The 14,732-nt window shown below is 44.3% G+C and overlaps 2 protein-coding genes and 1 non-coding gene across 4 annotated transcripts; 1 reads left to right on the top strand and 2 right to left on the bottom strand.

The window, feature by feature from the left end:
• Nucleotides 1-1,497: 1,497 nt before the first annotated feature.
• Nucleotides 1,498-6,551, top strand: LOC123442266 (disease resistance protein PIK6-NP-like). Its single transcript, XM_045118297.1, has 3 exons — nt 1,498-2,544; nt 4,162-4,311; nt 4,845-6,551. The coding sequence occupies exons 1-3, from the start codon at nt 1,498-1,500 to the stop codon at nt 6,549-6,551; spliced, it is 2,904 nt and encodes a 967-aa protein (XP_044974232.1).
• Nucleotides 6,552-10,606: 4,055 nt separating this feature from the next.
• Nucleotides 10,607-10,678, bottom strand: TRNAC-GCA. Its single transcript has one exon. It is a non-coding gene; the product is annotated as a tRNA-Cys (tRNA).
• A 150-nt stretch (nt 10,679-10,828) lies between these two features.
• On the bottom strand, nt 10,829-13,827 carry LOC123441091 (small nuclear ribonucleoprotein Sm D2-like). 2 transcript variants are annotated; one of them, XM_045117613.1, is made up of 5 exons: nt 13,742-13,827; nt 13,429-13,475; nt 13,229-13,303; nt 11,317-11,421; nt 10,829-11,220 (listed from the first exon to the last, which is right to left on the bottom strand). In XM_045117613.1, exons 2-5 carry the CDS (start codon nt 13,450-13,452, stop codon nt 11,104-11,106), a joined length of 321 nt encoding a protein of 106 aa, XP_044973548.1. In that variant the 5' UTR covers nt 13,453-13,475; nt 13,742-13,827; the 3' UTR covers nt 10,829-11,103. The 2 variants fall into 2 exon arrangements, with proteins under 2 accessions (XP_044973548.1, XP_044973549.1); XM_045117614.1 differs by lacking the exon at nt 13,742-13,827 and adding an exon at nt 13,694-13,711.
• Between the last annotated feature and the right edge of the window lie 905 nt (nt 13,828-14,732).

Here is a 14,732-nt window from a genome sequence, read left to right on the forward strand (position 1 = left end):
TTGATTCCGACTCTAAACCCCCTACATTTCTTAAGTCGAACTATCTATACCTAATAATAAAGCGGCTATTGCTTCCGTCGGAAAACCCACCACGACATTTTTGTAAAAAAGCTCCTGTAAATTTTGTTATTCAACCCGCCTCCATCGTTTATCTGCAACACGGAGGCGGGCAAGTGCATGCAAGAGCCGAACCAACCAGGAGCCTTTACAAAGCGAGTCGCAACCGCTCCACGTTCCGTTTCCTTGGTTGCTACAACCTGCCTCTCTTTCCCCGTGCATGGTATGTACACCCACCGCCTTCCTTCCTTGCATGGCCGATTCGATGCGTGCACGCTGCTTCTCACACCAATCGGATACGGATTTGACTACGTACGTGTTGATGCTGTATGCCGTATGCCGTCTCATTCTTCGTATTAATCCACTTGCTTACTTTCGAAACAAAGTGAGAAGAGTTGTAGTACCATCTCTTACTAGCGACTTGGGATGATGCGTCTGCTCGATGCAGAACGGCCGCGGCGCGCGGCGGAGCGAAGTACTTGCAGGTGGAGGCTGGCCTCCATGGCTCACACGGGGAACTCCGAGGTTATGACGCGGCAACGGCGACTCCTTATGGCCAGATAGAGGCGCCTAACCCTTGCTCCCCTCATCGTATCCCCTCCTCCGGCATGAACTCATCATCTGGTGAGATCCCCTTCCCATGCCTCCAAGCGTGTGCCAAGCACCGGCAAGAAATTTTGTTTTGTGGGAATTTGTTTGCTGATGAATGAATGTATTGAATGTAAGATTGCATTGTTGTAGAGAGAGAGAATGGAACACCACCTTCAGTTTTTCATCTGATCCCACATTCTCTACCCCATGAGTGAAATAAGATAACAGTCCATTGATCAATTCACGTAGCCTCTTTGTTTTGATTTGCTTGTCCCGCTCAATTTCTCATCATGGTGGAATTAACAATGGACGGGTTGATTTCTCAACAAAATAGGATAGGACTGACTACATTAGTTAGTTAGCTTATTATTTTAATAAATTAAAATGATTATAAAAAAATTGAAAGCGTGTGCTATATTTTTCTCTCGTTGCAACGCACGGGCCCTTTTGCTAGTATAGCCTACACATATTAGACACGTATTCCAATCTAACCACTCCCCATGTGACAAGATGTAACGTGATTAGACTCATTAGCTACCATAATCGATTAATTACAAGTCTCGTTCAGTAAATTAAAAATGGCAAATTGTCAGTAAATAAATAAATCAGGACTTACAGGACTTCTCATTTCACCAACCAGATGGTTTGTCTTGATAGAAACAAGGTGATGCCTTCAAGCTGTTTCACATTCGCATCTCCATCTGCTGGACATAGAATTCCAAGCATAAAGAGCAGCAGCCAAAGCATTGATAGCTAGCTTCTAATCCCATCAGCAACTCCCAGTTAAGTAGATATATACTGAGACACACAACTGTGAGCGAGCGAGATCTCAAGATACAGCCACCAATAATGGCAGAGTTCGCACTTGGATTGACCAAGACAGCAGTGGAGGGGACGCTGATCCGGGTGAAGACGGCGATCGAGGAAGAGGCCAAGCTCAAGGTGCGGGTGCAGAACGACTTGGTGTTCATCACATGCGAGTTTGAGATGATGCAATCATTCCTCAACGTGACCAACGCGGCAGAGCGTGTGAAGAACGAGCTGGTGCGGACCTGGGTGAGGCAGCTCCGGGACCTCGCCTTCGACGTGGAGGACTGCGTCGAGTTTGTCATCCACCTCGACATCAACAAGTCATCGTTGCTGTGGCGTGTGGTGCCGTCCTGCATGGCACCGGTCCTGCCTCTCGACGAGGCGGTCGCGGAGATAAAGCAGCTCAAGGCCAGGGTCGAGGATCTCAGCCAGAGGAACTTGCGCTACAACCTGATCACCAACAACACATCCAAGATCTCTGAGCAACAGCAACCAGCCACCACTGCCGCTGAATCGTCAACAGCATTCCACATCCTAAACGAGGTGTGGGAAGCGGCGGGGAGGAGATGCGGAGGCATCGCGGACCTCCAAAAGCTCATCACGAGTGAAGGCAATGACCTTCAAGTCGTCTCGCTATGGTCAGGAGGTAGTGGTAGCACTAGCAGTGACGGGACGACAAGCATCATCAGGAAGGCATACGGTGACCCAGAAATTTGCAAAGAATTCAAAAGCCACGCCTGGGTAAAGCTGAACCATGGTCTCTTCAACCCCCAAGATTTCATCAGGAGCTTGCTCTTTCAGTTCTACGGGATGAAAGCAGCGGTGCATACAGAATACCATGGCATGGAGGCCGAGCTCATCCAGCAAGTGAAGAAGCAGAAGTATCTCGTCATTGTGGAACAAGTTTCCACTACAGTAGAGTGGGATGCCATCAGAATGTATCTGCCAGATTGCAAAAACGGCAGCCGCATCGTCATCTCTACAAAGCAGCTAGGGCTTGCAACTTTGTGCACAGGGGAGCCGTACAAAGTATCGGATCTCAGACGCTTCACTGATGATCAACATATTTGTGCCATTTTCAAGAAGGTCTCCCCCCCTCCCTCTTCTTCAAATGCACGTCCGGTTGGAACAGGATGAACTAGTACTACTATTTACACACATATATTTCATGAAAAACTGTTTGCTAGCTAGCTAATCATAGCCTCATAGGGGTAAAGGGGAGCGCTCGTACTAGTCTATTTGATTTTTAGATTTGTTATTTCTAAGTTGAATAATTGTTATCTCAATTTAAGTCAATCAAGTTGCAAACTCTTGAGACATGCAGTTGCAAAAAAAACATTTTATATAATTGGTCCCAAAATTATATTTAAAAACCTCTATATAATTAATTAAACTCATACACAAGCTGCACTCAAAGGTGTGCACTGCAGCAGTCAGCCAAAACCACCGATACTATCTGCTAGTCAGACAGGTGGGTAGGATCATGCCAACTATCAGAACTTTGAGAATAACCCTCAAGTTGTCTCCAGAACTCGTTGTTTTCCTTCAGTACTATACTCTTGCAAAAAATTCATCATGTTGTTCTTCCATGCTTAGGGTTGCTCTAGTGCCAAGCAAATTAAACAAGTTTAAGATTAGAAGTTGAAAATTCCCCATTCATCCCTCCTATGGTCCTTCAAACTTGCAACCAGAAGGTGCTTCCAACGAGTTACATACCATGTTTATAAATCTTTTTTGACAGGAATTGTGAATACATATGTGAATAATTTGACCATGATTTTTAAAACCAGCGTAAATCCGGGTAGATGTGCTAGAGCGGATATCTAGAACCTGGCTATATGTGTGAATCCACATTTGGTAACTTGGCAAAAAGATGTATTTATAAGTTCAAAAAACGATATATGAAAAGATACATGTACAAGAGAATTGTCCTTGTAACTTAGCATACGTGTCTTGATCAATGTATTATTTCATCCAGAGATTGTTCACACCTTGAAAAGACGAATTTTGCCAAGTTACAAAAGATCGATGAACCCAGATGTTGCCCATTCTTTCAACCTTAAATTTGACATGGTATACATCACCGTATCCCTGGTAGCCATTAGAAAGCTTGTGTTTGTGGTCCTTCCACAACATTTTCATATTCCAAACGATAGCCATTTTCACATGAAAAAAGCTCCCATCTTATGCACCGTATATAACCTCTCCACTATGTATTGTTCATGCTAGAGATGAATGATACTCCCTACATTCCTTTAGATAAGGTGTATTTGTTTTTTGATAAAATTTCACAATGCAAGGTGCATTTCTTTTGATTTCTCGTAATTCCATTTATAACCCTCCAGAAAAAAGGAAAGTATCTCTCCCTGAGTGCATATATTTCTCCTCGTAGAGAAAAAAAAAAGGAAAGTATCTTCCTCCCGATTGCATATAGCTCTTTCTTTTCTAGGCTAAATGATTTAATTGCCTATAATTAACTAATTAGCCAAGGGCCATTTCGTCCTAGATTGACTATAATTATGTGCCATGGTCACCGTGTCAAAAATAATACACCTTACATAATGAAACGGGGGAAGTACTATCCTAGTAGGGGAAGTGAAACAATGCAAGGATGAAATGGTCATAAAAGGCATTACATCTCGATCTTCTCCATCCGCTGGAGATATTGGTTGACCCACCTCTAATCATACTTCTTATTTGTAGGGTTGTGAGCGCCGTAACAGCATGGGCGAACTGAACTGGCAGTTAAGATGTCGTGGTACGATCTCCGTGTGGGGTGAAGGAAGAGGAAAATCAGTTCTTATGGATAGAGTGTACAAGGGAATAAGGAGCAAGTCGAAAGAATTCAAGGAGGTGGAATTCGGACATCATATCTGGATTGATGTACCCAATCAATTCTATATGCTGGTTTTCGCCAGAAGCTTACTTACCAGTTTTTATTCTGAAAATCAAGTTGAGGAAATCCATGCAGCTACAGTGATGGGAGAAGTAGAGCTCATTGAAGAGTGTTGTAAGTTTGCGATCCAAGGATGACTGGGATTTGATAAGAGCCGCATTGTTTTCCAAGCCTACTACAGGCTGTATCGTTGTCATTACAACTGAAGGAAGTGTCGCCAGACATTGTGTAGAAAATAAAGATGACCGAGTGCTCAACGTCAAAGGTCTGGAATCTGACACTGCCTAACATCTATTCACAAAGGTAAACACTAAATGCTGTCAAATCCATGCATATTTATTGATTAGTCGGCCATTCAAATGAAATGCATGCATATGATATGATCGATCTATCCAGTTCAGGCAAGCTAGCTAGCTAGTTAGCAGCATTTTGTTTGTGTATATCTCATAATTAATTAATTAATTTGTTCGGCCATTATTTGTTTGTGCAGATCGCTCATGGTGGTAGCAATGGCATGCAGCAATTTGATGATGAGATGATGAAGCGTACCATTGCCAAGTGCGGTGGGCTTCCCAAAGTAATAGCTGCTATAGGTGAAAGCACCACCAGTGATTTGGAGGGTTTCAGCAACGACTTCATGCACATTCTGGAGACCAGCCCGGAATTTCATACCTTGAAGGGTCTATTTTCTTGGATGCACTCCTACTTTGATGATTGCTCAGATTCAGTCAAGCCATGCATCTTCTATCTGGCGGTCTTCCCTGCAGATTACAACGTTAGGAAGAGGCGTTTACTCAGGCGGTGGATCGCAGAAGGTTACTCTAGGGACGCATCTGCAGATATTACGGCAGAGGAGAACGGGGAAAGGCTATTCTCAGAGCTCATGGAGTTGAGTGTAATTCAGCAGGAGTCACCGATTATAAGCACCAAGCTCATCAGCACACGCCAAGTCAATGGTTTCTTCCGCGAGTACATCATCTCACGGCCAATGGAGGATAACCTTGTGTTTGCACTTGAAGGGCATTGCAGCCTCAACTCGCATCGCACTGGACAACACCTCACCATAGGCAACAGCTGGGACAGAGATGAGGCTGTGTTCAAGAGCATGGACTTGTCGCGGCTACGGTCTTTGACAGTGTTTGGGGAGTGGAGGTCATTCTTAATCTCTTCTTCCGGCAGCAATATGAGACTGCTGCGGGCGCTTGATCTTGAGGACACCACAAATCTAACAGATGATGACCTATACAAGATTGGGAAGCTACCACCTCGCCTTAAGTTCCTCTCGCTACGAAGGTGCATCCACATCACATTCCTGCCCGATTCGGTTGGTAAGCTGAGGCAGCTGCAGACTCTGGACGTCAGGGGAACATCCATTGTTACCATGCCAGAAAGCATCATCAATCTACACAAGTTGCAGTATATTCGTGCCGGCATCACCGTTGATTCAGAAGCATCAACACCACCACATGTTTCCTCTTGGTTGCCTGATGTATGCAGACGCCATCGCCTAGTCGGTGTTCAGGTGCCCGAAGAGATTGGGAAACTGACTGCATTGCACACGCTCGGTGTCATTAACGTCGCCGCTTCAGGGGCAAAGGCCTTCTTGCCAGAGCTCAAGAAGCTCACCCAGTTGCGCAAGCTTGGAGTGTCCGGCATCAACAAGCATAACAGCAAGCACTTTTTCGCTGCAATCTCATATCATGGCCATTTTGAATCCTTGTCTGTGCGCCTCAACAAGGACAACAACAATCAAGGTTGTTGCTTGGATGGCATTCCCCTACCTTTGAAGAACCTGCGGAGCCTTAAACTGCACGGGCTTAATGAGAAATTGCCAGACTGGGGAAGTGACCAACTTAGCAAGCTCATAAAATTGGATTTAGAGATGGCCACTTTAATGGAAAGTGACATAGAGTTCCTTGGCAAGCTACCACAACTATGTATTCTTCGCATCAGGCAGCTTCAAGATCCCGAACTCCATTTCCGTGCCCTTGTGAATGGAGAAGAACATGACTGTTATGAAAAGGTCAAGGTCCTGGAGATTGCTTGCAGCTCCAGCTCCAGCAGCTTTCAAGTGACTTTTGGATGCAAAGCAATGAAAAACCTTGAGCTGTTCAAGGTCAACTGCCCCAGTGTATCTTCATTTCAGTTTTCTGGCTTGGAGCATCTTTCTCAACTCACGGAATTCTTGCGTAACTAAGGTTTCAATGCCCAAACACTCAGCAAAGAATGGTGGTAGCCAGCTTTGGTGAACACTCGAGCAACAAAAACCACAAACCTTGTTGTGAAGCTGGGGGAACCGCCACGTTCATCTGGGGGGTCGACACTGTGTAATGTTTATGTACATCTGTCAACATAGGGGACTGGTTGAGTAGTAGTGCAGCTGTTGTTGGGCGATCTCACCTCAAATGTTGGGTTGCTTATCTGCCCAGTAAGATGTTGCTTGCTCCTTGACATGCCGCACCATTGTTTTGCTCGTTTCGTAGTAGTATTAGTATATATGCGGCATATTACAATTATAAGTCTGAAGCCAGCAAAATCGATCATGCATCTGTCCAGTGGGAAAATAAAGGGACGTAGTTAATTAATATACATGGAACATATATGTAATATACATGGAACATATATGGAAAAATACAGGAGGCGTTGAAATATGCTAAGGCTGGTCATAGTGGGGGTATCATAGCTAGTAACATAGTCTTGGGACTAGAAAACATGGTGATGTGGCAAGTAATTAAAGAAGAGAGAGGGGATTAAACTAACATAGGTAGATACCGTAACATTTTAAATGTTATGCTATGTGTCATGCATGTCAATAAATGAGATCATCTATGATACTAGTTTATGATACTATGTACTATGAAGGTAGTATCATACAATAGCAACATATGTATGATACTACTATATGTTACTCTCCACTATGAGCAGCCTAATGAGTGGAAGCCTTGTATCTCCAATTGCGTACCCATTGTCTTGAAGCTCATCGGACTCCCAACGCAGGCGAACGAACATGGAAATCAGATAGATGAACTGATACAGACAATACAGATTTACATTTCCCGAAGTTGAGTAGTATCTGTTGTATGGTTCAATCCGGTACACACTATCAGACTATATAGTGGGTGTGTGGCTCTGGCACATAAAACTAATACCTCAGCAGTAAATTTAGAATTGACATGACATCAATTATCTTGAGATAAAGCATGCAGGCACAAATGGCACTCTGAAATTAACCCAGACATCGAGGCTAATAAACAGAAATTGTGTTTCGGATTTGGTATGAAAAAATACCACGCCAAAATAATTAATACAGCCGGCCCGGCTTGAAGTACAAGACTGCCGAATCTATACCTAATAATAAAACGGCTATTGCTTTCGTCGGAAAACCCACCACGGTATTTTTATAAAAAAGCCCTTGTAATTTTTGTTATTCAACCCGCGCTCCATCATTTATCTGCAACGCAAAAGGAAAAAAACGATTCGCTGCAAAAATTATACCCGTACGCATCGCCTCCTCCCGTCGACCCTGGGCCACCCTGGCCTGTGCCCAGGCCGCCGCCACACCACTCGCCGCCGCGACCGACCTCAACCGCTACCGCTGCCGATCTCAACCCACCCGCCTCCGCGACTGTACCTCTCCCCGCTCACTGCCCCATTGCGGCGCTCGAGCGCATCGCTTCGACCCCTGGTCCACCATGGCATGTGCCTAGGCCGCTGCCACACCACTCGCCGCCGAGGCCGACCTCAGCCACCACTGTTGGCGATCTCAACCCACCCGCCTCCGCGGTCGTACCTCTGCCTGCTTGCTTCCCCTGTTTCGGCGCTCGAGCACAGCTTCTGGATCAAATGAACGCAACAGCTACAACGACTTTGAATGATGTGTCTGCTCGATGCAGAACGACGGCGGCGCGCGGATAAGGCGCGGCGGAGCGAAGTACTTGCAGGTGAAGGCGGGCCTCCATGGCTCACATGGGGAACTCCGAGGTTATGGCGCGGCAACGGCGACTCCTTATGGCCAGATAGAGGCGCCTAACCCTTGCCCCCCTCATCGTATCCCCACCTCCGGCAAGAACTCATCATCTGGTGAAATCCCCTCCCCATGCCTCCAACCGTGTGCCAAGCACCGACAAGAAATTTTGTTTTGTGAGAATTTGTTTGCTGATGAATGAATGTATTGAATGTAAGATTGTATGGTTGTAGAGAGAGAGAATGGAACACCACCTTCAGTTTGTCATCTGATCCCACATTCTCTACCCCTGAAATAAGATAACAGTCCATTGATCAATTCACGTAGCCTCTTTGTTTTGCTTTGCTTGTCCCGCTCAATTTCTCATCATGATGGAATTAACAATGGACGGATTGATTTTTTAACAAAATAGGATAGGACTGACTACATTAGTTAGTTAGCTTATTATTTTAATAAATCAAAAGGGTTAGAAAAAGATTAAAAGTGCGTGGTATTTTTTCTGCCGTTGCAACGCACGGGCCCTTTTGCTAGTCAAACTAATGAATTTGCACTTGGTTTTTCTTTTCTTTCCAATTGGCCTGCTGGCACTATGAATGCTTACATCCAATCCAGACGGGGTGTGTGTGTGGGGTGGGGTGGGGGGGGGGGGGGTCTATGTCTGCATACTTACCGGGCTCCAGGCCCAGACGATTCTAACGCCTCATGGATGCTATTTGGAGAACGTCAGCCAGGGGGCGTGGTTCCAGCGAACGCTCTCTGCCCTGTCGGATTCGTTTGCACGAATCCTATCGCAGGACGAATTTTTAAACCAGTTCGCTATAAGAAAAAAGCCAGCAAACTATTTTCAAAACACTACAGCCACCGCGCTGGCTAGCAGTGTGACCCTGCACCTAGGACACTTGGGTTTGAATACTAGTCTACCATTTTATTCAACTGATGGCAATTTCTCTAAAAAATAAACATGGCACTTTTATTAATTTTTGAACTATGTCTACTTTTTTTTATTTCTTTTCACAAGTCAAGCTTGCTTTTGTGCGTGGCATTTTTCTATTAAATGATGTCATTTTTTTATTTTTACATGTCATTTTTGTTATTAAGAATTGGCATTTCTATTATTTAATAGATGACATATTATTATTTAACAGATGGCATTTTTATTATTAATAGAGGGCAATTTTGTTATTTAGAGATGTCATTTTTTATTCTTAAGAGATGACATTTTCTGTATTAGGAGATGGCAATGTTGTTTTTATATGGTGTTTTTTGTTTTCTAAGAGATGCCATCTTTTATCATGGATGCTTTCTATTTATTTCACATGGCAACTCAAATTATAGGACCACGACAAGTTTAAATATATATTTTAACATCCATGATTGATTTAAGATATTAGAGGACAACATTTTCCATAAAAAATATTAGATTCAATTTCAATTTTTAGATTTTCTCTATGTTTTTATAAAAGAATGTTTTGGGGTTCATGTCAATTTTTAATATTAAAAAAACTTAGCTGGCCGTTGTAGGTCGATCAGGGTCGCCTTGGCGTGCCACCCAACGAAAAATCGAAAACGACCGCTGGGAGTTGCCCCCGTGGCAAATGAATCGCACAGTGTGAGGGGGGAGGGGGCCTCCCCATGTTACTGGACGGAAAATATTGGGTCCCCATAAAAAGGAATCAGTCAAACAGATGAAAACTCGAATTTTTCTCCTTAAAAATGATGGAATTTGAACTGGCTTTAAATAATCTGCAGTAGATAGAATCAACTGATGTAAGAGCATGTGCAATGTGTGAGTTTTGTTATCACTATGATTTCGGTCCTGTTACGAGAGATTTTTCTTTGACACAATGGAAATACCTTGCATTTCAATGCACTGGTGGAATAAGAGTTTGTACAAGTTCTGTTAGAGTTGTGTTAGATGCATCATACCACCAACTTTAACAACCAGGGTAATGCCCTTTCCGGGCCGGAATTGGGAGAGAGGGAATAAAATGGAACAACCATTTTGATTCTTGATTAAAAAAAATTAAACGATTTCGTGAAATCTTTCCTAAATTGATTTCACCTAAATTGCAAAATAAAAGCGTGAAGAACAGTTGATTTTACCTAAATTGTCTTATGGTAGTCTCACGCTCCTGGCTCACTATTATGAATTCACTTGTCTCTAAATTGTCTTAGTTTTAATTATTTTTAAAAGCCCTGGGATAAAAACTGAAGAGGTAGTAACTAATAGTAAGGAGGAATGTATTGCACATAGCTGAAGCAAAAATAAAAAAAGAAACAAGCAAGCGAGGGCCCAACCGGGTTCGAACCGGTGACCTATTGATCTGCAGTCAATTGCTCTACCACTGAGCTATGGACCCCTGTGATGCATAATCAGAACCAGCAATTTACTAATCCTTTTCTCTCTACTTTCGCTTTGTGAACCAATTTCCTTTTTGGGTATAGATGATCCATATAGAAATCACCGGTGCAAGTTCAGATGGGCAACTACAAATTTGCAGAACCCGGAATCAACGGCAAATCAAACATTTCTCAAACTTAAATCGTCTTCTGCCGACATATTGATGATCTGAATAGAAACTATGAGTGCAAGTTAGATACAGGACAGGCAAAACTCGTAACATCCAAACTACAACACTGGACCAGTAGTCGACACTGCTAAATCTCGACTTGATATCATCTGTTAAACACTCACTGTTTTAGAGCATTCAGTATTACAAACTTAACAGCGACTGCATAGCAAAGAGACTCTTCTGGGGCATACGAGGTGTCGTCATCGTCTAAATCATTTGGGGTTCCTTAGAACAATGATGACCGAGTCGCCGCGGAGGAACATCTTGCTGATGAACCTGTCCTTGTTCACTGGAAGGGCCTTCTTCTTGCCTTTGCCAGTCTTTGGAACCTGTAACCAGAGAAGGGTATATGTTAGTGAACAGTCACACCGGTAAACTACAAGATAAAGGAAACAGTGCAGCAGTTGGCGTAATGTGCCGTATACCTCAGTCCACATCTCCCTAACGTTCTCGAGAACCATGTTGCAATGACGGTCAAATGCTCTCATGCGACCAAGTAGCTTCTTGTTGTTCCGGCAGTTGATAAGTACCTGAGGCAGAAGAGAGAATATATTATCAGAACAAGGGCTAAAGTGGAGATCATCTGTAATAGCAAGTGCAAGTGCAGACAAGCAGTCACCTCGAGATCTACTGCTTCATTATCTATTATACCAGGTACAAGTATATTAATGCATTTATTTGTGGAAAGCAAAGGTTTAAGGTTACACACATGCAAAATTTACATCCAAACTGCCTACAGGCGCACATCAAGCAAACATAGATTATAATAAATACTCAGTTTTCCCCGTCCATACAAATAGTCAAACACTAATCAAGGCTGACGGAGCATTGGGGTCACCCAAGGGTTCATTAAATAGCCAGTAACTAATCTGGCAGCCAAATTAGCCATAGTTACTAAACAGGTACACAAAATGACGTGGAGTATTTACATACCTAACCAACAATAAAATTTACAACCAACCAACCAACAACCAAGCCTTTCAGTCCCAAACAAGTTGGGGTAGGCCAACAATAAAATTTACAATTCCAGAAAATTTCAATTTAGGAACCATATGATTAGCGCGGCGGTAGTCAAGTGAAGACATACAACCATATCACTAGTACATACTTGCACTTGTCAAAATGCGATGTGATACTATCCAGTGAGACCACTGCATCACCTCCTTAAAATTTCAGCCAAAAGACATAAACAGATTTGACAAAGAAAACTTTCAGTTTAAAGAGCTGCATTTGTTTCACGTCATAAAAGGCCATATTATATGTGCATCAATAGCACTAGGAGAAATGCAGGACAGAAACCATGTTGATTACTCACATATTACGTGCTGGGGAATTTAACTTTGCAACATAGAACATATCATTACTACCAAAGCCAATTCAAGAAACTACTATTCAGTTGCAAAAATATGTACACAGTTGCGCTAACTTCCAGGTTATAGAAACTACCCCTTAACCCAAACTAAATGGAACTAACTGTCAGGTTACAGAGTAGCCTTTGGTCAGTCAATAAGAAAACCCTCTCATATCCAAGAATAACACTCGGACAAATGCTGCACAGGACTATGTTGATTACTCGCATATTACACACCAAACCAATTTAACTTCACAGTACTAAGTGGGCAGCAATCGACGGAACCACTTCCAGTTTAACTAGTTGCATTTGTTTCACATGATAAAAAGGGCATAACATATATACGCATCAATAGCTCTAGGACAGACGCTGCACGGAAACCATGCTGATTCCTTTGCAGGGAAAAGAGCACACATTGTTACCAAAGGCAATTCCTGAACCAACAGTTCATTTTCAACATGTACAGAGCTCCATGAACTTTCAGGTTACAGAAACTATGGTTCACCCGAACTGAATGGGGTTAACTTTCAGGTTACAGGGTTACATTGGTTTTTCAGTCAATATATAGAGCCTATCATATGCAACAATAACACTAGGACAAGCGATGTGCATGAACTATGCTGATTACTCGCATACTACAAACCAGACCAATTTAACTTCCACATCACTACACTATTTGCAAACATAGGTGACGGAAACACTGTTCACTTGCGTAGCAGGATTGATCACGAGCAACAAAGTCAATCGGATTTTCAGCCAGCGCACCACACAAGAATGATACCTGCGGATGTTCAATTCAAACATAGACGCAGACAGACAGACAGACAGATAGTTAAAAGGTAAATTCCAGCCCATGGTATCTCAATTTTCAAAGAAGGGGGTGTTCACTTCAAACAGAGATGCAGACAGACAGAAAGACAGGGCATTAAAAAGGGAATTCGGGCCATGGTATCTCAAATTTGAAGACAAGTAGGAGGCCCACCCACCTGGGTATTGTTCTTGACGCTCATCATGAGCAGGGACAGGGGCCCGGTGCTGAACTCCTCCTCCTCCTTCTTCACCTGCCGCCGCAAACAGAACCATGTCAGTCACTAGTTAGGCATCCGTACACAAGAGCTAGCAGAGGCGTGAAGGCCTGCCCCCCAGAGATAAAAGTAAGATGAAATTTCTGTTGCAAGATGCTTACATTGGCAGCTGCTTCTTCCGCCATCGGCGCGAATCGAAGCCGGTGACCTGCGGAAGGGAAACAAACCAAATCAGCAGCAACCCTAACTCTCTCTTGGCGATACCCGCACAGCAAGAGCCCGGGGTGACCGGGCGAACTGTGGCAGCCCCCTCGTCTAGAACAGGTAAACTGCCCGCGGGGGAGGGGGAGGGGGAGGAGGAACCCTAGATTTCAGCGGCTACTCGGGGGCGGCCCGTCACAGATCGGAAGGTGCGGGATAGTTAACCGATGTTTTCGTGGCGCGCGGGGGTGAAGGTCCGGGAGCCGCCGTTACCTGCGGGGGCGGCGGCGGCGGCGGCGTAGACGGGGAGGGCTTGTCTGAGGAGGAGGAGCGGGGGTTATGTTTTGCGGGAAGCCCCCTGCCCTTCTGTCGGTTTATTTAATTATTACACGCTTACCGCCAATGTCGGTTCCTTTTTGCTTGTCGAAACGAATTTCTTTTTTCATTCACACAATTTGAAGGGTATTTTTTTTAAGAATATTGGAAAGGGCAGTGCTAGGCGCCGTCGCGCCGGCCCGAGGGCTCGCGCCGGTCGTACATCAGCCGTTAGATTAGGGCCCCCTGCCGTCAGATCTGGTCGCGCGCGCCCCACTACCCCGCCATCCTCGCACGCGCCGCCGTCCCCTCACGCGCCTAGCCCGCGCCGACGCCCCAGCACGCGCCGACCGCCTCGCCTCACCTCCTCACCGCTGGCCGCCCTCCACCGTCGGTCGCCGCCCTCGCCGCCGGTCGCCGCCCTCGCCACCCTCGCCTATGTCGCCTTTCTGTGCGTTTCTAACCTCCATGGATGTAGCAGCGTGCGCTCATGGTTGCAACCCCTTGTAAACAACAATACAATTGCAACAAAACAGAATGACAAATGTAGCAAAAATGCATAATGGTTGCAGCTCGCCCATGTCAACGGTTGTAGCAAAAACACAATACGGTTGCAACAACAAAAAATGACTGATGTAGCAAATTTGTATAATGATTGCAGCATTTTTCATCATGGTTGCAACTCGCCCATGTCAACGGTTGTAGCAAAAAAACAATACGGTTGCAACAAAAAGAATGACTGATGTATCAAATTTCTATAATGGTTGCAGCATTTTTTCATCATGGTTGCAACTCCGCCTACAAAACTCCGGCGAAGTTTGGTTGCAACTCTCATGGACGTGGTTGTAACTTCTTTTATCAACGGTTGAAGCTTTTTTTTATGCCGTTTGAAGCTTTTTGCACACCGCTTGTAGCTTTTTTTAATACATGCATACACACAGATCAGTCC

The sequence above is a fragment of the Hordeum vulgare genome, chromosome 3H, assembly GCF_904849725.1.
Source record: "Hordeum vulgare subsp. vulgare chromosome 3H, MorexV3_pseudomolecules_assembly, whole genome shotgun sequence".
Taxonomy (NCBI): domain Eukaryota; kingdom Viridiplantae; phylum Streptophyta; class Magnoliopsida; order Poales; family Poaceae; genus Hordeum; species Hordeum vulgare.

What these genes read in the sequence shown, in the direction of transcription:
- LOC123442266 (XM_045118297.1), top strand. Translation starts at nt 1,498, where the DNA reads ATGGCAGAGTTCGCACTTGGATTGACCAAGACAGCAGTGGAGGGGACG. An exon ending in TTTGTGCCATTTTCAAGAAG is followed by an intron (nt 2,545 to 4,161) that starts GTCTCCCCCCCT and finishes TCTTATTTGTAG; the next exon opens with GGTTGTGAGCGCCGTAACAG. An exon ending in AGTCGAAAGAATTCAAGGAG is followed by an intron (nt 4,312 to 4,844) that starts GTGGAATTCGGA and finishes TTGTTTGTGCAG; the next exon opens with ATCGCTCATGGTGGTAGCAA.
- LOC123441091 (XM_045117613.1), bottom strand. Translation starts at nt 13,452, where the DNA reads ATGGCGGAAGAAGCAGCTGCCAAT. An exon ending in CGGAAGAAGCAGCTGCCAAT is followed by an intron (nt 13,304 to 13,428) that starts GTAAGCATCTTG and finishes TTGCGGCGGCAG; the next exon opens with GTGAAGAAGGAGGAGGAGGA. An exon ending in TTAGGGAGATGTGGACTGAG is followed by an intron (nt 11,221 to 11,316) that starts GTATACGGCACA and finishes CTCTGGTTACAG; the next exon opens with GTTCCAAAGACTGGCAAAGG.